The sequence below is a fragment of the Pithys albifrons genome, chromosome 1 (genome assembly GCF_047495875.1).
Source record: "Pithys albifrons albifrons isolate INPA30051 chromosome 1, PitAlb_v1, whole genome shotgun sequence".
In the NCBI taxonomy this organism is placed as follows: Eukaryota; Metazoa; Chordata; class Aves; order Passeriformes; family Thamnophilidae; genus Pithys; species Pithys albifrons.
This window is the reverse complement of record NC_092458.1, coordinates 56669260-56688842: the sequence shown is the minus strand read 5'-3', so window position 1 is coordinate 56688842 and position 19583 is coordinate 56669260. Positions and strand designations below refer to the sequence as shown.

The 19583-nt window shown below is 40.0% G+C and overlaps 1 protein-coding gene across 1 annotated transcript in view; it reads left to right on the top strand.

Moving 5' to 3' along the window:
* The window catches only part of EPSTI1 (epithelial stromal interaction 1), a 51231-nt gene that overhangs the window by 5283 nt on the left and 26365 nt on the right, over positions 1-19583 (top strand). Inside the window, exons 2-6 of the mRNA XM_071550622.1 lie at positions 6227-6285; positions 8271-8354; positions 12496-12569; positions 13191-13274; positions 19403-19476. Of these exons, the coding sequence (XP_071406723.1) occupies positions 6227-6285; positions 8271-8354; positions 12496-12569; positions 13191-13274; positions 19403-19476 (375 nt within the window). The remainder of the gene's footprint in view (positions 1-6226; positions 6286-8270; positions 8355-12495; positions 12570-13190; positions 13275-19402; positions 19477-19583) is intronic.

Sequence of the window (19583 nt, the reverse complement as noted above, 5' to 3'; positions counted from 1 at the left end):
GGTCTGTTTCTTTCCTGCAGATTTGTCACTCATACTTTCTCCTGGATCTGTCTCTGCTGCTGTTTCTCTTCTCAGTCTTTCCCTGTGCATATTCACTTCCTCAGGATTTAAGTCTTTGGTTTACCCCAAAGCCTCAAAATGGCAAAATTGTTGGCAGTTCTAATGAAAGCTCTAGCTAACCAAAGGGACCAGATACTGAAGTGAGTTACCCTGGCTTGATGAGCTTCCAGCCATCATATGAACTGTGGTCATTAAGTGCATCCCTGGCCTGTGCTAAACAGAGAACAAAATCCACAGACACAGACTTTTGATGATAAACATTTTCTGCTAATGCAGTTAATTTTCTGCCTCTCATGCTAAGACCATGCTTGCAGAAAATGAATCAGACAGTGTGTAATGCTAAGCCCCAGTAATTCACTTTTGTCTCCGAGCTGAAAACTGTTAAGATGCTGCTGATAAAGATGGAAAGCCAGAGCCCCAAGCCGGCATACAAGGTTCGTACACCCTCCCAGAGCTCTGCTTATGGCACTGCTGGGACACAGAGCATATTGCTTGACTGAGGTCTGGAACTGTGACTGTCAGTTATTGTTAGCATCTGGCCGTATGTGCATTGTGAAATAGGGATACCTACAGGACAGTTGTCTGCTTGCTAGGATTTGGCATGTTGTAATCCTCTGATTTGGCAGCTTCTGTGGTGCTCAGCAGCATATGGCTGCTCCATCAGGCATGGGAGCCTTGGTGAAAACAATACTTTGTGGTGGCATGGACTTGACAGCTCTTAAAACAATTCCTGATCAATGAATGCAAAAATTAGCTTAGCATACCTTTTAAGGAAATTCAACAGTTGTCTTTGGCAGTTTTGTCTCTTTTCTCTTTTTAATTCAGTCTTAAGATACTTAACATACTATTTAATGCAGCATTTCACCCATATCTTCCCTTGAGTCCCTGCTCTAGAGTCAATCTGCCCAGGTCTTCTTCCCAAGCTTTGGTCATTTGTGTTGCTCTCCAACTACATTCTCCCTGGTTTCTGTCTCTTACACAGAGCACCTTGCCCAGCAGAGCAAGATATTTAGCTTTCAGCTCTGTGGCATTCATGTACCAATGCACCTGCAGTATAAAGCACAGTGGAACTGGAAATAGTTTATAACAGCCATTACTTTGGTAACTCTTTAAACTATTTCACACTTCATTTGGAAAGCTCTCCAGTGGTAGATGGCTGCAGTGGAGTTGAGGAAAAATTGAAGAAAAACTGAAGAGCATGATTCTGCTAAAAATATTACTTGTGAACAGCAGTTTTCATGTGGTTTTTCAATTTTAGAAAGAAACTGTTTTATACAAACTTTTGAAGAAAGTAGAACAGAAGTTTCTATAGTCAATGCCCTGAAAGCATTGAGAAGGTGCCCTTCAATGGTGCTAGTTAGGTAACTAGACTTAGACACAGGATTCAGAATTTAAGGTTGCAGACATGGTGGGGTTTTGTGCTGCTGATCACCTAAATGGTAAACTATCATTGCGGATTTTCTGTGACCGTATTACATGTTTCTCCTGACATATATATCTCTATTTATATATGTGTGCTGGGTTTGGCTGGAGTAGAATTTCTTTTCTTCACAGTGGCTGCTATAGGGTGATGGTTTGGATTTGTGAGCAAAACAATGTTGATAACACAGAGATATTTTCATTACTGCTGAGCAGCCCAGACACAGGGCCTTTCTGCCTCTTACCCCATCCCACCAGTGAGTGGGCTAGGGGTGCATGGGAAGTTGGCAGGGGACACAGCTGGGACAGCTGATGCCAACTAATCAAAGGGATATCCTGTAACATATGGCATCACACTCAGCATATAAAGGTGGGAGAAGAAGTTGGGGAGTGGAAATGTTCAAAGTGATGATGCTTGTCTTCCAAAGTCACCATTACATGTGCTGGAGACCTGCTGTCTTGGAGATAGCCTGTCTGTGGGAAGTGGTGAATGAATTCTTTGCTTGTGTGCACAGATTTTGCTTTACCTGTCTTAACTCACAAGTTTGCTCACTTTAACCCTTCTAACTGTCTCTCCCATCCCAGGAGGAGGGAGTGCTCTGTGGTGCTCATTTGCTGTCTGGAATTGGATCACTGTAGCTACAGTAAAATCACAAGTGAGCAATTCAGATCTATATAAGATCCTGTAAGACTGAAACCAGTCTGTGCAAACCCTGTGAGACTTAGCTATCAGGTAAGAAGCAGCAACAAGTCACAGCTGCTGGGAGGACTTAGCTTCTCCCTAGAGGTTTCTCATGGAAGCTCTTTAGGTTCTCACAGGACTCTGCAGGTGCATGAAAACAGCCAGGATAAGATAATATAAACACTGGACTTGTGAGATTTGGATTACAACCAATTAAAGTTTGTAGCCTGGTGGTGTGAGGTTTTTAACTTAGCCAGTGGTGTGTAGCTTTAGCTCTATATAAACTGTGTGGTGTGTAATAAAGTCAGCATTCATTCGATCAAATTGGTCTGTGTGTGATGTCCAGTTCCTCTGTGGTGTATTTATTTGTTTAGACCACAACAGTATATTGCAACATATGTGTTCATAATCCAACTGCTGTGGTATTTTATGTCTATCTGTTTGAAAAATCATAGAAGGTTTCTTCTTGGTTTTATTTCAGTATAGATACATTCTCTTATTGGGTTATAACTTTCTTAGTCTCATTAATATCTGTTTAATCTGTGCAATGAGTCAATACATTCCCATTTTCTCTGGAGAAGATAAAACAAAAAACTTTCTTCAAGGTCAATATGATCTATAAAGTAGAAGATGATTTGTTTTTCTCTTTTGAAGACCTATAATAAGGTTAAGATGTTCTTCCCACCTCTTCCAGTGACTTCTATATTTGTATTTATAAAACAACCCTTTCTCAAAGATAGGCTTAAGTCTTCTAACAATTAGAATCATTATTAGAGAAATTGTAAAGTTAAATTCTTCATAATCTTTTCTGGCTGAGGATTTTGAAGCAGTTCCTATATTGGTATAAAGCACAAAAAGTCTGTGCACCACTGATAGCTTCAAATCTTCACATTTCCTTAATTGCTACCCAGGTAAGTAGGATAATTTGCTCCAGACTTATGGCTACTGTGTTAACCCAGAAACAGACTGGAATATTAAATTGACAGGCTGTAGTGGGTTTTATAGGCTTTACTGGATCAGAGGTTTTGCCTGAACAAAGAAATGACATGCAATATCCTGCAAACTGGATAAAAAGATGAGGTGAAAGCTGGTGGTGGGATTTTGCATTAACTTTCTTTCCTTCAAAAAAATCCCAAGAAAATAAGAGTTGATAGGTGTGGATTTTAGAACTGGTAGGGCATGTGGAATCTTTCAGGTAACAGCACATCTGGCTCCCCTCCTGCTGCAGAATTGAAATCAAAGAGCAGTTCATACCCTGAGTTTTACCCATTGCAGAAGAAGCTTACTGTGTACTTGCTCTCCCTTTCCCCTGATCACAAGTCTTAGAATGGTTTGGGTTGGAGGGGACCTTAAAGGTTATCTAATTCCAACCCCTCTGCTATGGGCAGGGATCCTTCCACTGGACCAGGCTATGCAGTGTCCCATCCAGGCTGATTGTAAACACTTCCAGAGACGGGAAACCCACAATGTCTCTGGGCAACCTGTTCTGGTGCCTCACCACCCTTACAGTGAAGGTTTTCTTCCTCATATCTGATCTAAACCTACCCTCCTTTAGCTTAAGCCCATTCCTGATCCCAGTACCTAAAGGTACACTCTGACATATCTTTCCAGAGACCAAGGTGAACACTGTAAAACTGAATAAACTCAATAATGCTATGTTTTTTCCTTGTTGTTTTTTTTTCTCTTATAACTTGGACTAAATAAAAGTATGTAGTATAAATACAAAGTGTGTAATACAAGCATTAGGTAAAAGACAAACAAAAGTTAGTATCCTATTCTCCCTTTCCCTCCCCACTGGAGACTTAGCATTCTCACTTTATTTTGCTTTGCCTTTCTTTCAGTAATGTGCAAACCAATTTTTCCTTACATTAACCACTCTTTTAACCACAATGACTCTTAATCTGCTCTATGAAAAACAGATGGTAAATATAAAGTCACCTCTACCCCTTTTGTAAACTGATTGATCTTTGCTATATTTCACGTACAGTCCTTCTGAGTTTCTGAAGGTGAGGCCATGGTCAGATGTCAGAAGAGCGGCCCCCACCTGACATCCTGGACTCTCAACCTTCCAGTCAAAAGACAAAAGCAGATAAAGGAAATAATTCTGGCACGAGGGGCTAGATTTAATGCAGTGATTTTTTTCATATGTGTTCAGACAAGTAGAGGTCTCTGCTTTCTTTTAAACTTGATTCTAATTTAAAGCAAAGCAACTAAACAAATGCTGTTTAAAGTCATCAAAGTACATGGTATAAAAACTCTTCTGCCCCCTAGTGCTGTGAAACAGCGTGATGTCTGAGATGCACTGGTTGATTTCTGGGAGGGGAAAATATGTAGCCTTGCAACCCACAACTTCAGCCATTTTTATCACTGCCAAAGGGAAGGGAGGGATTGTAAAATGTACTTAATAATTTTTGTATATGAACTGGAGAGAAATATGATCTTAATATCTGAAACAACAGCAAAAGCTACTAAAAAAGTCTTGAAACAGATAAAATGTGCAGCAGCTTCTTAAAGGCATTTTGGGATAAATTGTAAATGCTACTACTCACTCATATAAAGAAAAATTTGAAATAACATCACTGATGGGAAATGTTATGCCATAAGTGATATGTATTGTCAAAGTTTCTTTTAAGTAATGATTGCAGTTGGGCATTGCTTGCTGCCTTTGAGGGTCTGGGATTCGTTGAAGAGGTGAAGAACAGTCTGTCTCAGGGGCACCAAAGTATGCTGGCAGGAAGAGAAGAGATCATATTAAATGGCACCATTAAAGCTCACAACTCTATCTTTACTAGTTTAATCTCATAAATTAATCCACATCTTCCTAGAATAAGTCTTCAAAGAGAAAGAGGTAATTGGATATAAATACTCTCCTTCCCAAACCCTGAGTTACAGTGATAGGGCAGCAGGCAGCTTTTGGCACTTTGATCTCTCTGCATGATTTTCATTTCCCTTTTAAGCCTTAGTATTGGATCTCATTGTTTCATTACTTTCCACAGCCAACTGTGCTGTCTCCGCTTCTTAGCTTGTCCTCTAGCCACCCCCTGTGGCCCTTCCTTAAAAGCCTCAGCCTTCACCCCTCATTATTCTTTGTTGGTTACTCTTCAACTTGGGCTTTCCCCGCAATGAAATATCTGTGCCCACGCGTGCATATCAAACCCTGCCGAGAGACATGCGAGCTTGCTCTGACACATGGGGCCAACTGCTGCGTGGTGCATTTCTGGTGCACCTGCACCCCCGCGGCACAGCTTCTGCTGAGCCAGAGCACGTAAATTGCCCACGCAATACACCATGCAGATAAAACCCTTTGTCTTCTCCAAGTGGAACTGACATGTTTTCATCACTCTTTTGATCACCTCGAGTCTCTTAATACACTCTGAACCCTGTCTTGCCTCTTTGCTGTCACATGAGATTGATAGCTCCTTGAGACAGCAACTGCATTTTGAATTAAGTCTAGCAAAACAGGTCCCTTGTCCTGATTCAGTGAGTCACACCTTAGCCATGACAGCAAGATGAATAGGCCCAAGGAATTCCTGGTGCCTGAAAATGAAAGGCTGACAAGGAAACTGAGGCTCAGGCTGAGGGTAAGTCACCTGGGTCCATCAAAAACAGTATGACTTTGCACACTCCTTTGACAACTTTTGTGCAGACTGCTTAAATCCATGAGGTGCTTGGCACTCTCAGGGTATGAGGTGCAACTGCCAGCCCCAGTGTTCTTCCCAGTAGACAGTGGTCTACTGGGAAACATTTTGATTCAATGAAGTGATTTCATTTGAAATGCGTGAGATTTGAGGTCAGCAGTCTAGATTGAGACTTGAATAAGAACAGCGAAGACGATGATAAACATTTCTGAAAATGTTATCCTTGGTATCTTCTGCCAGCTCCAAATACAAGTATTTCTAGAGTAGTTACCAAAAATCCCTGAAGACTTGAATCAGAATTAATACCAGTTTTTATATGAAGTTATTTGCTACAATAGCAGAAAACAGACTTTGCTGATGAAGGAACTGCCTTCTAGTCCTGGTTTTGTGTAAACAGGAAAAATAAGAGTGTTTTCTTTCATTTTAGTGCCAGCCCGTATGTCTTGGTCACTCCAAATGAAACTAGAAGAAAACAGTTGCAGCAGAGTAAGTTGAGTTGTCTAATACGGTAATACATTATTTCTACTTGAATAACTTTAGGGGTTTGTTCATTTTATTGCTTTTGCAACTTTTATTCTCATTTTTACAATGGTTTTATATGTGCAGCTGTGACAGTAAAGCGAGTACTATGAGCATTCTCCATCATCATGTAGCTTTTCTGAAGATTGACTCCTCATCTGGCTACATTTCATGCTGAATAAATCTTGTTCAGGAGGAGGGTTTTGGTAATTTCAGTGCTGGAGTTGTTCAAGATGGCTTCTACAAGACTGCTGGAATTAGCTCTATCCAGCTTTTACAGGGTTGAATTCATACTGGAGAACCTTGAACTTTGAACATTCTCTGTTCAGTAGGAGGAAGCAAAAAATATAAATAAGAAATATTTTTGAAAATATACTCTGTGGAAACAAAAGCAACTACAGCCACTGTTGTTTCTTGAATCTGCTGCATGTAAGGATTGTAGGTGGCCTTTTTAGTGAAGCCAGAAAAGGTCACTTTAGATGGAAAGTACCTGTATATATACACTGACTTTTTGTTTGCTTTGAGTCTTGCTGATGAAAGTAGCTAAGCAGGAGCACCCTGAACCTCGACCAGAAAGATCAGACATATGTTGAAATCTTTCACTGGCAAGGTTATAGCCAGAGTCAGTTGTGAAATAAATTCTGTATGCAGAGGTGACTGATCACTGCAGTCTTACACTCTTGGCCGTTGATTTGTGCAAGATATAAAAGCTAAAGGAGTGTGAGTCAGCACTTCTCATGTCTTGAGCCCTCAAAGAAATAATGCAATAAAATCCTGTCTTCTCAAACATTGTGAGTTTGGCTGAAATACGTCACCAGCAGGATGGTATGGGTTGGATTTCCTGTTTGAAAGAAAGAAAATGGGCTTATCCTTAACCAAACCATAATCTTCTGGAAGGATGAATAGCAGCAGATCATCTTAGACCTGACTGTGACATTAACAGTAAAGGTGCTGCTGCTCTAATAAAGATCTGGTTTCACTTTGTGCCAGCAGCATGTAAGGTCTGAAGCACACAAAGTATTTATGTCTTTGATACTGGCAGAAGTAGGACCTCGTTGAATGCAGTCTCTACCTAAATGCTTGTTTTAAAGGTGAAATAAAAAGCTGATGTCTCTTTTGGGTCTCTTTAGAAATTTGCCCAGGTACTGGCTTTATCCTCGTAGAGGAGAGCTGGTGTTAGCATCTGATAGCCATAGCCAGCCATTATGAAATCTGGTTAGGAAGAGTGAAATGAGCTCTTAGAGCAACTGAAGTAATAATGTAAAACACAGGTTCTCTTGCAATAGGTTTTTTTGACCTTCCTATTGAAAGAAACTGTTGCATTTTTTCCTTTGTCTCTCACAGAGAGGAGTTAAATCAACCAGCCATCCTAGAGCATATGGCTGGCACCCTGGCTGTATTGACTTCCATAGACTACACTGGGAACTTGCTGCCCATCTCACATGTGGACACCTATGTTAAAGTGTCTTAATTTGAAGCTGATTCATGAATTCCTCTTGGTTTTATTTAGAGAGCATGTGGTTGGGAGGGGAAATTGCTTTTCATTTCCCTGTTGGGCAATGTTACACCACAAGCATTTCCCTCCATACAGAAATAACATTTTAATCCTAAAAACTTCTGCTCTACATGCAAGACTAAATACTGTGACATTTACCTACAGGTTCCCAGAGGTTTAAAAGCAGTCTGTTAGCAGTCCCTTGGCTGTTTTTCATTTTGCTTTTGGAGTCGAGTCTTAGGGTTTGCTCAGCATTATGGCCTTGAGTTAGGGAAAATGTTTGTCATGTTAGCTGATCATTGAAGTGACTGAGTAACCTCTTCAGGGGGGTCTGCACCCCTTGAGAATAAGTTTGTTCCTTTAATGGTCTTCAGGTTTACATGCAGTTAACAATACGGCCTGTTTTTTAGTATTCTCTCTAACTTCCATATATTTGTTTCTTTTTATGCCTGCTCAGTTGCAAAGAAAGAGCTAGATGACCTGGAGCGGTGGAAAGAAGAGCACAGGCCAGGGCCAATCACATTGGCTCCACAGAGACTGGGTAAGACATGAATCAGTAATTGTGAATTGCAAAATTTTGTTTTCCAGGAAATGAGTCATCTTGCACTTTTTCTCCCATGTTACTTATTAAAGAGATTCAGTGTCAATAAAGGCTAACAGAAGCCTACTGTATGTGTTCTGTGCTTCCTGATGGTCATGGCAATGAAGATGTTTCTGAAACAAAACACCACAGATTGTCACTCAAGAAGTCTGTTGAGATCAGAGCAGAAAATCTTTACTAAAATTTGGGTAAAACAGGTGGATTGTCCCTTCTGATGTTGACACTGTCTATTGTTAATGTCTCTGAGGGTGCACATGCTTGGCTTTAGTGTGAAGATGGACAGCATGTGCTGGAGACCATAACAAAACTCCTCTGTGTTAGGGTCTAGTAGGTGTGCTTTCATGACTGCTGGCTCTTGAAGAGGCAGAAGTGATCCCTGCAGCTTCAGCATTTGCAGGCTGAATGTGCATGAAGCTCTGTATTACCAATTTTATAAAGATAACAACAAAGATAAGGAAATGAAAAACAGGATGAAAAGCCAGAAGAACTTAAGTCACCGTGAACTGAACTGATGTGTTTACTAAGATAACCAACATCTTTTCTAGACAGGTGAGAGAAACTGTATGAGATCTCTTCAGCTGCAACAACTATAAAATATTTTATATAGTGATATTTTAAAGTAGTTAAAAAAGACGTAGTTTAAAAAAGAATTAGAAGACAAAAAGACCCCAACTCAACTCAAAACAAATCTTGTTCAGAGAATAGAACTGCAGATTGTGTTGAAGCAAGAGGAATGTTATTACAAGTGTTTTTCAAGTACAAGTCTTCAGACCTATCTTGTTTTAGTATCTTTCTTTAATGTCTTTGGCACAAAAGGTAGGAGAGAGCTGATGAAACTTGCTGACAAGACAACTTTAAAGCGTCGTCCATATAGAACATGACCTTGAGAAACTAATAAAAATTGGGCAGAATTAATTCTAGCAAATTGAATTATTATAATGATGCCTTTATTAGTTTTAAAAACCTAGAGCTGTCCTTCCTTCCCTTGGCGGTTATGGGAGAATCTGGGGTGCACGGTGCAGGCTATTGTCTACCTTGACTTGCAAATTAAGTTCTTTCTCTGCCATGCTACACATGATAACTTTGAAGTGGTATACTGTGTATAAAAATAAATAGTAGGTGGGAGATAGAGGCATTTGAGCTTACTCCAACACAGATCAAGGTGATACTGGTCCCACATGTTCTGCCCTGCATCCCGAGTCAGTTTGCAGTGGTGGTAATGCTCTGTATTCCCACCATCATGTGCAGTTATGTGGCCAGACATGGTCTTTGTGAGTTCATGCATAGTATCTGCTTTTTTCTTATGAGTAGTTCCTAGAAGACATGTTTCTGTCACAAGAGGAACACAGAGCTTTTCGCTGGAGAAAGTTAAATGTGAAACCAGAAATTTGGTGTATGGTGTCTACGTAGAATGTGTGCAGGCTGGCTGCATGACCAAGGTTGTGGGTCAAAGCTGGAGTAACAGGTTGTGAGGAGTCTTAGCTTCTTCTGGCCCCACAGCATTTGAAAATTTCTTGGTAAAAAGGAAATCAAGAGGAAAAAAAAAGAGTAAGAAAATGTGTTCCCTTCAGTCACTGTCTAGCTGTCATTTAGACTCACAGAGACTGAAACAGTGGCACTATATTCAGTGCATCTGCAACAAAGTAAGGTGCAAAGATTATTAGATCTTATCATTCCCACAGGAACAAATTTGGAGCTGAAGAGAGCTCAAGGAAGGAGAAAAAATATAAGTGACATCTCTAATTTCACCACTGTAGGTACTCATTAAGGTAAAAAAGTATCATGTGTTGTTTTCTCAGAGTGATTTTAAGGGACTACACATCTAGTCCAAATCACCAGAGAATTCTTGAAGTTGAAGATTCTTAACACTCATGCTTTCCATAGGGAAATAAGTATTCTGGATTTCAAGTCTGTACTATTTGACTGAACTTTCAGGCACCATGGAGAGATGAGAGCAATGAAGAATGCAAGTTTCACCCTCTTCCATAAGCAATGAGTGAAGCAACAAATCTTTTTGATCATTTTATACACAGCCAGTCACGACATACCCTTACTGCAGTGTAACATTTGACACATGACAGCCAAGCCAACTTGAATGAGTTAAACCTGACTGAAAGGCTACAGGCAATAGTTAATAATGGTTGGAAAAATATTTGTTTAGAGGCAATGTTCATCAGTACATGCAAAGAAAGTACAGTGCACACAAGAAGTGTTGTTAATAAAAGGTGAGGAAAAAGCAAAATTAAGCATCCAAAAGGTTTAAAAACTTGTTTAGTAGCATTTTTTTTTTCTAGATACGGGAAGAAGTCACTCTACTCAATGCCAGCTGTATGCTTGTAGCTAACCTAAGCTAGTTGCCTGTAAACTGTATGGCCAGTCTTTCTTGAGAACATATCTTATGAAATTATTTCTGTGTGTAGAAATGTTGCCGCACTTAAGGAATTGATCTCCCATTCACTGAACCTCACAAAAGCACCTAAACATTAGTTACCTTTCATTAGTAAGTGGAGAAAGCTACCTTTAGACAAGAGTGATCCCTTCTGAAAAATCTGGTATAGTTATCTTAATTTCATAAAATGGATGGGATCTAAAGGGACCTTAAATATCATCTAGTTCCAACCCCCCTGCCATGGGCAGGGATGCCACCCACTAGACCAGGTTGCTTAAAGCCCCATTTAGCCTGGCCTGGAACACTGCCAGAGCTGGAACTTCCACAGCTTCTCTGGGCAACCAGTGCCAGTGCCTCACCACCCTCATAGTATAAAGTTTCTTCATTATATTTAATCTGAATCTCTCTTTTTTTGGTTTAAAGCCACTCCTCCTTGTTCTGCCATTACATGCCCTTGCAAAAAGTCCATCTCCAGTTTTCTTCTAGGTACTCTACAAGGCTGCTATGAGGTCCCCCTGAAGCCTTTTCCTCTCTAGGCTGAGCAACCCTAGCTCTCTCAGGCTGTCTTCATAGGAGAGGTGCTGCAGCCCTCTGATCATCTTCAAGGTCCTCCTCTAGACTCACTCCAGCAGATCCATGTCCTTCTTACGCTGGGGGCTCCAGGGCTGGGTGCAGCACCTTAGGTGGGGTCTCATGAAATGGAGTGGCCAAATCATCTGCCTTGACCTGCTCACCACACTGCTTTTGATGCAGCCCAGGATATCAGGAACCTCAGGTAGCACAGATTGGTCCAGCTGCTTCTATCAAATTAGGAGTCATACAGAGGGGAATTTCTCATTAAAACACTAGGGGAAAATACAGTCCCCATCCTCAGAATGGAGTGAGGGGCTGCTTTTTGCAGCAACTGAGGGAATGAATTATTTCTTTTCCCAAAGCAAGAAAATACTTTGGAAAATAGTAGAGCAGAATAATAAAATTGAAGTCCTCCATCCCTTAAGCCCTAGTATCACTTTCTTTGTGTGGATGGTTTTTGCTTTGTTTTGTTTGTGGATTTTTTTTTTTGTTTTTACTGAATGCTTAACTTTATGGCCAGAACTTTAGATGTTCTCAAAAGTGAACCTGTCTTTGAATAAGGACACCTTCTGCTACCTGGATATGAATATGAGGTCTGTGGGAAAAGAGTTTGACTTCTATTTCAGAATGGGGATTCTTCTTTGAGCCCCAAGACATTAGATAGCATTGCATTAAATGTCAGAGTCCAAGTTCCTAAATTTGATAAAAGATAAACTTTTTGGCAATAGAATTTCTGACTCTGTATGTCTGTGACAAATTGAGCGAAGGTGGGGATAGCTGGATCTGAAAATGAAAACTCACCTGCAAAGCATGACTGATTTTCTGAAAATGGAATAGTTCCTCAGTAAACTGATCATACACTGTAGGGACATATTCGTTGGTAGAGTGATGATACAGTGGATGCTCTGTAAATAAGAAGCAAGTGCTTTTGATGGATGAATAAAATGATCAAAAAGGTCTCCTATCTATTCTCTTTAACATCAGACAGCTACTGTAATTATGAAAAATTTCCTGTATATGCATACATCCAATCTGCTACATTGCTGTGTTCTGAAGTGACTGGCATTTGCACTTTAAATGTTCATACAAAATGCAATTTATATGTTTGGGGTTTTTTAGGTGGAAAAGAATCAGAGGCTCAAGCAAGGCAGAAACAGCAAATGACGCTCATGCAATCTAAATACCAGAAAAAGGTCAGTAAGAATAAATTTGTTTGTTTAGTTTTAGAACTCAAAAGAAAGCTTTTCATGAAGTATTTCATATGACTATAAAATGAACTCAGAGTTGCTTGATCAAAGAAAGTCATGAAACCTGAAGAAAGCAGCAGGAAATCAGAAACAAATGTTCTGCACCGAAGAAAATAAGAAACCTGTCCATAAATATGTAGCAATCTGTATCACAGATCATATAGAAAATAATAACCAGTGCAGTTGTAAAACCAATTATATGCCTTGCTGTATCCTTCGGCATGCTGCCTGCACTTCGACTAATTGATCAATGTACCACCCTATCGTCTGCTTATGTGGAAATGTTGTTCCTCTTATAAGAGGTATAAATGCTTGTAAGTTATCAATCAGCTGTGTGATTCCTTGCATGGATGCCCATTTATCAGCCCTAGATTTCTCAGCCTTCTTAGAGCCAATATTGGAGTAGTTGTTGCACAGCCTGCATTATTTAGTGTCTCATTTTAAGGAAGAAATTCTGGAAACTTTCCCCAAGAACACTTTAGATGTGAAAGATGTACAGTGCGGTAGTCAAGTTACCTTATGATATGTAAAATATGTAAAATAATTTCCTATATTTATGTCATACAGCACAAGAGAGAAGAATATGTAAAAGCAAAAAGGGCAGCTGAAGAAGCTGAAATCCTGAAAAAGAAAGCAATCCAGAGAGAAAAGGTAAACCTGGTTACTGCAAAGTTAGAGCCATATAACAGAGTTGGTGTCTCAATGCTTGATTTTGCTGAATTGCATGGAACAGGCTAATTAAATTAAGTGGTAATCGTGGATGGCATCAACGAAATAGGAAATCCAGTCCTTCTCCTCTTTGTAGCTGACTAAAGGATGTCTGACCTGGTGTTCTTTGGGGCTTGAGTGTTCCTTTGGCTCTTCAGAAACTCTAGCCTTTCGGTTGCATCTATCCTGAAGAGTTAGCAAAAAGGCAGAACACTAAGGTTAGGAGTAACATTGTGTATGCAGGTTATATGGTTCACTTTGGTATAAGCTTTCTCTCTAAGATTAGGTTGTGGCAGATGGCACAAACACCTTATAGAAATCTATAACTGCTTGTGCACATGAGAAGAATACTAGAAAATCCAGCCTGTCATGGTGTAAAAGCCATCCAAATCATGAAAAGGTCAGTGTAGCCCCTCTGGGGCTTGCCCACACAGGTGTGTTGCTAATATATCAGATCACTTTCCCTTCTAATAATCTCCATACACTGGCACCAATGATAGCTCGCTTTCAAATTTTCTTTGATTTTTTTTTGCATTTCTTTTCTTTTTCCAGTTATTCTCACAAAGCATCTTTTCATTCTTTGTGCTGCAACACTTTTGTAAAAATTCATTTGTATCTCTCTGGTGGCAATCAAGTAGTGCTCAATTATGCAATGTGAAATTTAAATGAAAAAAGAAAAGAGGGGGAACATGATACTGATGTGCACAATAACAAGGAGAGAAAGGGAGATTTCAGGTTTGCAAGGTTTGTCTCCACAACAGTAACAATGATTTTCTGTGCAGAAACTAAACGTTGAAAGCTAATTAAAAAATCGTCAGTACTCGTTGGTGTACAAGGGCATGCATAAACAAAAATAACTGCAATTGCCTCCAGGTTAGTCTGTTCTCAGTCTTTCAGTGCTTAGCATTACTCTTTGGGGATAAGCCCATACACTATTACTTTGGGGGGATAAGCCCATACACAATAGCTCACAGGGCCAGTAAATATTATCAAGTGAAAATGTCATTAACGGTTACCAGCTCATGTAAAGCTCCAGAAGCAGTCATGATAACAATGGCAGACAATAGTTTAATTATTTAAAATATGTTGTTTGACCATGGGAATTGGACAAGAAAAATATTACAAGACTGCTATATATATAATTTCTAATTACACCTGGAAAATATATTGATGCATCCGTTTTGTTTTCATACTCTTTAATTTCCTTCCCTTCACTCTCACAGATTATAAAATCTTTATAGATGTAGATAGTAAAACTGTAACTATCAGTTTCTTCTAAAGGAGGATGCAACATCATGGCAAACATCTTTGTAAAACAGACTAATTTGACTAAATAAAATATACCCAAAAGCAAGCAAACAAAACAGAGTAGCACGAAAAGGAACTCTTAATCTGAATCTGTTTATTCAGATTGTCTTCCACAGTAGTGATTGAGCTGATGAAGATTTCTTCTTGGAAGATGATTATGTATTAAAAATTCAACCTTATTTTTAAGAAAAGCATTCTGGAGAGCCACTAAAAGGTGTCAGTTTGACTGTCTCATCCTGCCTGCAGATGAAAGGCTCTTAAGAGCTGAGGATGAGAGGAGTCCTAGGGAACTGGTACTGTATGACCAATGTTGGGTCCTGGTTCCCACAAGAAAGGAGCTTTTTATTTGAAGTGATAGATGTGTATTCAACTGCACCTGCAGTGCATCAGTTGAGAGCATGTCTTTCTGCAAATTCACAAGCCGTCTTTTCTTGCTGGCCAGGCCTTCTTTTTGCTCAAGGTTATTATTCATTCAATAAAAACCAAATTGTCTGACACTCTGAGGGGAGATAATAGCTAGCCAGATTTATCAGCAGGAGCCCTGGAACTTTCACAGCTGGAGAGCAACTTTGCCAACAAACATGAATGGTGAAGCCCTACAGACTAATGTGCAATGACTAGAATGGGTGCTGACACTCAGCTCAGTTCTTACTTTATTGTAAGAATGATGTAGGCCAGTGCTGCTTGTGAACCTAGGATCTGTTTATGTTACTGCCTTAATGCTGGTTTTGCAGGAAAAAGCAGCATCCACTTTCCCATTATCTTTGTGAACAGAGGAAACTGTGTGTCTGCCAAAGCAGTGCCTAAATGTGTAAGGTCTGCCTTACCATCTGTAGGAGTCTACCTCCCTGTCTCTGTCATTCTTTAATTAACCATGAGGTTATTAGGTGCTGGAATACCAATGTACTTGGCGTCTACCTTGTTTCTCTCCAGCTCTCAGAGAGAAGAAAGCTTCTTCATTCTGTGCTCCACAGGACCAGTTTGTGTGAACAGATACTCAAGTCTCCCATGTGCTCCATGACAGGCAGGTTGTTGTGAGACTGCTGTAGTTTGTTCATGTGGACTGCATGAGTTTGGGTATTCTGAGCTAATTAACTCTGAGTTACTGTGAGCTGATTGAAATAGTTTGAAAAAGACTTGGTAATGTTAGCAGGAAATGGCCAATTTCTGGGTTTGTCCCTGGTGCTGAGATGTGTGTCTGATCTGCAGAAAGTATAGAAGTACATGGGAAGTAGGTTTTTTTATTTTCTTATTAGGAGTAGTCTGCAATTTGGTATCTTTTGTGTAACCCTTCCCATCACAGATTATGAGCAGACTGAACCATAACTTCTTGTCCTAGTTGAGCAGGAGGGACCAGTTAACACTGCGTGGGGGTGATCAAAGCTGTGTATTCTACCCCCTCTATTCATTCCCCAAGGACAATGGACCATTAGCAGCAGCTGCCCAGGGAGCCATTAGCACCTTCACACTCAGCCTGAGGGGGCGTGGCTGCTAAGGGGCCATCAACAGTTCAACAATACCCCATGGCTCTCAGAGTTAATCACCCACTCTGTGAGTCCCCGCCCAGGGGGAGGGACTGAGTGCTCCCTGAGGGTACATAAGTGGTGGGTAAGAACACGTCAGGAACTTCTTGTTGGATCCAGAGGAGCAGCAGGACCTCGACAGGAGGAGACCACCACTCTTGACCAGACTACAGCCCTCGCCTGCACCAACAGGTTTTTCACTTCCTTTTGCTCTGGACTTGGGGGGACCACAGGGGTCTCAGCACAAGGGCAAACAAACCCCCTTGGGTTTGTGCCCCAGGACACTGGGTTATACTGCTGGGTTTTGTGAGTTGAAAGCAATCTCCCTTTGTGTCAGTGTATTTATTGTAATATTATTATTAAATTTTAGCTCTGACTTATAATCTCTCTCGTGGTGAGTTCATTTCCCCTGCTGGTTCGCCTTTAAACCAGCACACTTCTGTTGTGTATTTTGGGTGAAAGACTCTCAAAGTTCTCCCGAAAATAAGTGTTTGATATCAGGCTTCTTGTTTTTTAAACTTTTGGCATTGTTGCTGCACATAAAATAGGATAACTTTGGTGCACTGGATATTTCTATTTCCTGCCATTCAACCTGTTACTTTTACCCTGCCTTTGTCCTTTCCATGTACAGTCTAAGTCTTGACTGTGAGTTAAAAGATTCAAAAAAATTGAAGTGAGAAAACTCAGTGTAATTCTACCTAATCCAATGTTTTGCTCTTACCTTACACAGTAAACAGTTGTGTCTTCTTTAGGAATTGTCTTATTTAGGATAAGCTGTAATTGCATTTTACTCTTTATCAAATTGTGTGCATTTTAATTTGACTGTGTTAATCAGCATGAATGCCCTTTTTTCAGGAATTTGTTAAAACCAGGCACTTTACAGACCTTCTGCTAATATTTTTCAACATGTTTACCTTCAGTATCACAGCTGTTCCACTCTCGGCTTTGTTTTTGAAGATGCTGCCAAATGTACAGTGCTTTGGCAATGTCTATTGGTAGATTGTCATTAGCCGGGGAATGTTCCAGTTCTGTTGCCTGTCACTTGTATGCATCCTAAGTAAGGACCCCAGGGTAAAAACTTCCAGAGTGAAAAACAGTCACACAGGCCATAAATGGGTGATGTCAAGATGCTGGAGTTTTCTTCAGATACCATTCTGGTGATAGAATAGCTGCAGGATATTCCCATTCTTTTTTTCTAGTGGGAGACAGAGATGATACTGAAGGTTTGTATTTATTGAAGTTAATATCACTGTGTTGTTCTAGCTAGAAGATAGACCACAACAACTCCCATGATCTTTGGATTTGAACTTTCAGGAGCCTTGCAATATGGTGATGAATCCCACATCCACTGCTTTTTCAGAGGTGAAGGTGTCAGCTTCTAGTGTTGGGTAGTGTTGTGGAAAGGTTTGGGAGCTATGGTTGATGTCTAGGTCAGCTTCACAGTAGAAGCTGTGAGATTTCATTTCTACCTCTTTCCTTTTCTTTCCCTGTAAATTGTAAAGTTACATAAATGGGTGTGAGTTTTTGCCTAAAAAGTCATCTATGGGTGGAGTGGTTAGGAGCAAACAAGATATCCCTTAAACACTCTCAAATTTTACCTATACTGTGCAAGTGATGCTCCTTACTACAGTTTGGTTTTTTAATTGCACTTGTACATCACACATTCTACCAATGTCTCTGCATGTGAAATGACTGAACAACAGGACACCTTATTCAGAGATTCATCTTCCTCCTTTTGTTATATTTTTTACTGCCTTTTTCCAAGTAACTTCGAAGTCATTTGCCTTCCAGCAGTTTATATCGTCACACAGCATAGTGGCTCTTTTTCTGTTTGCAAACATCTGAAAGGATTTTTTTCTTAATCTAGTGCATGTGAAGGAGGAATTTGCACTTGTTTTGCAATTCTCTTCCAGACAGTCATTCTTTATCCAATTAAAAAATACCCCTCCTGAAGTCACTGAAGGCAAAGTAATAGAGTAACTGCCAGTAGAATTGTAACTTTTCTTATTGCAGAACAGGAAGAAGATTATGGAGGTGGGGATTTCAGCCCTGTTCTTAACACCCCTTTCCCCCACCTTGTTCTACCTGCCCTTGCACAGTACCTCTGTTCAGATACAGTATCCTCTCCCTGATTTGGCTCTCTGGCCAAATACACCACTCTCACCTGCACATCTGTTCTCATCTCTGTAAGGTATTGCCTGAAATTTCCAGGGTACTTTGTTTAGAGGAATGACTGGTTGCTGTGTTACCAAACCATTACATTTTTTAATTTTGGGGATGATTGAGGAGCAGAGTGATAGTCCTGAGTCTGTGTTTTCCTCCACATGCAGGTTGCTGTGATCCTTCGCTGGGAACACTTCGAGAATCCCCCCACCAACTGCAGTGTGGGAGTTTATGCTCAAAGTGTAGCAGGCTGAAATCTCAAATTGAGATTTCTAATCTGTGCTTTTAATATACAGATCTGCCTTTTGACTGCTCTTCACATTTGACCTATCTACAGCCTGCCTGCCAGAACAAAGATTTGGCTGGCCTCCTTTTGACTGGAATTTAACTTGAAATACACATTGTTGTTGCAGCAAGTTCACTAACTTTTGCTTTTATTTTAATGTTTTATTCTACTTAAATTTGGTGTTTGAGCAGCATAGATGATCCTTTCACTGGAAATTATGTGCAATTTTATATGAAAGGACTTAATCATTTGTTTTATCCAGATTTTCAAAGGAGTTGTATGTGTCAAGAATTTGGTTGACTTTTGTACTGGGAATGGTGTCTGAGGCAAAATAACACTGGCTAAGTACCGATTTCTCCCACTTTCATTTGTCTTAGCACGTGTTCAGCAGGCCAATATCTGGTGCTCCTGAAGCTACATGTACTCATATCACTGCACTGTCAGTGCTACTGGATTATCATGTGCTTTGGTGCGGTGGTTTGGGTCCTCTACCTTCTTACTAGGACCAATGTACCAAGAGAGGTCCCCAGCAGGGCTACAACATGAGAACTGTGAAGGCTCAAAAGACCCTTTGGACAGATTGATCTACTAGGAGCACCACGTCATTTTCCATTTTAAACAGATGTCTTGACTGAACACTTCTAAATTTGAGATTGGGTCACTTCTGTACCCAACTGCTGCTATAGATCTTTTATAAAATAGAGTATTGAAACATTGGAATTCAAATAATCAATGTTCATTTCTCATTTATGGGAAATATCAGTTATGTTTTCCTGTTTTTAATGCTGTAGGCAGAGAGACTTGAAGTTAAAAAAAGACAACAAGAAATGCAAAGAAGAGAGATGTTGCTTGAAGATCAAAATTAGTGAGTAAAATTTGAAACTTATTACCTAAAATTCCTCATCTGCTTGTCCTTCTGGCTTGTTTGCTTGTTTGTTTGGGTTTTTAATTATTACTTAATATTATTTATGT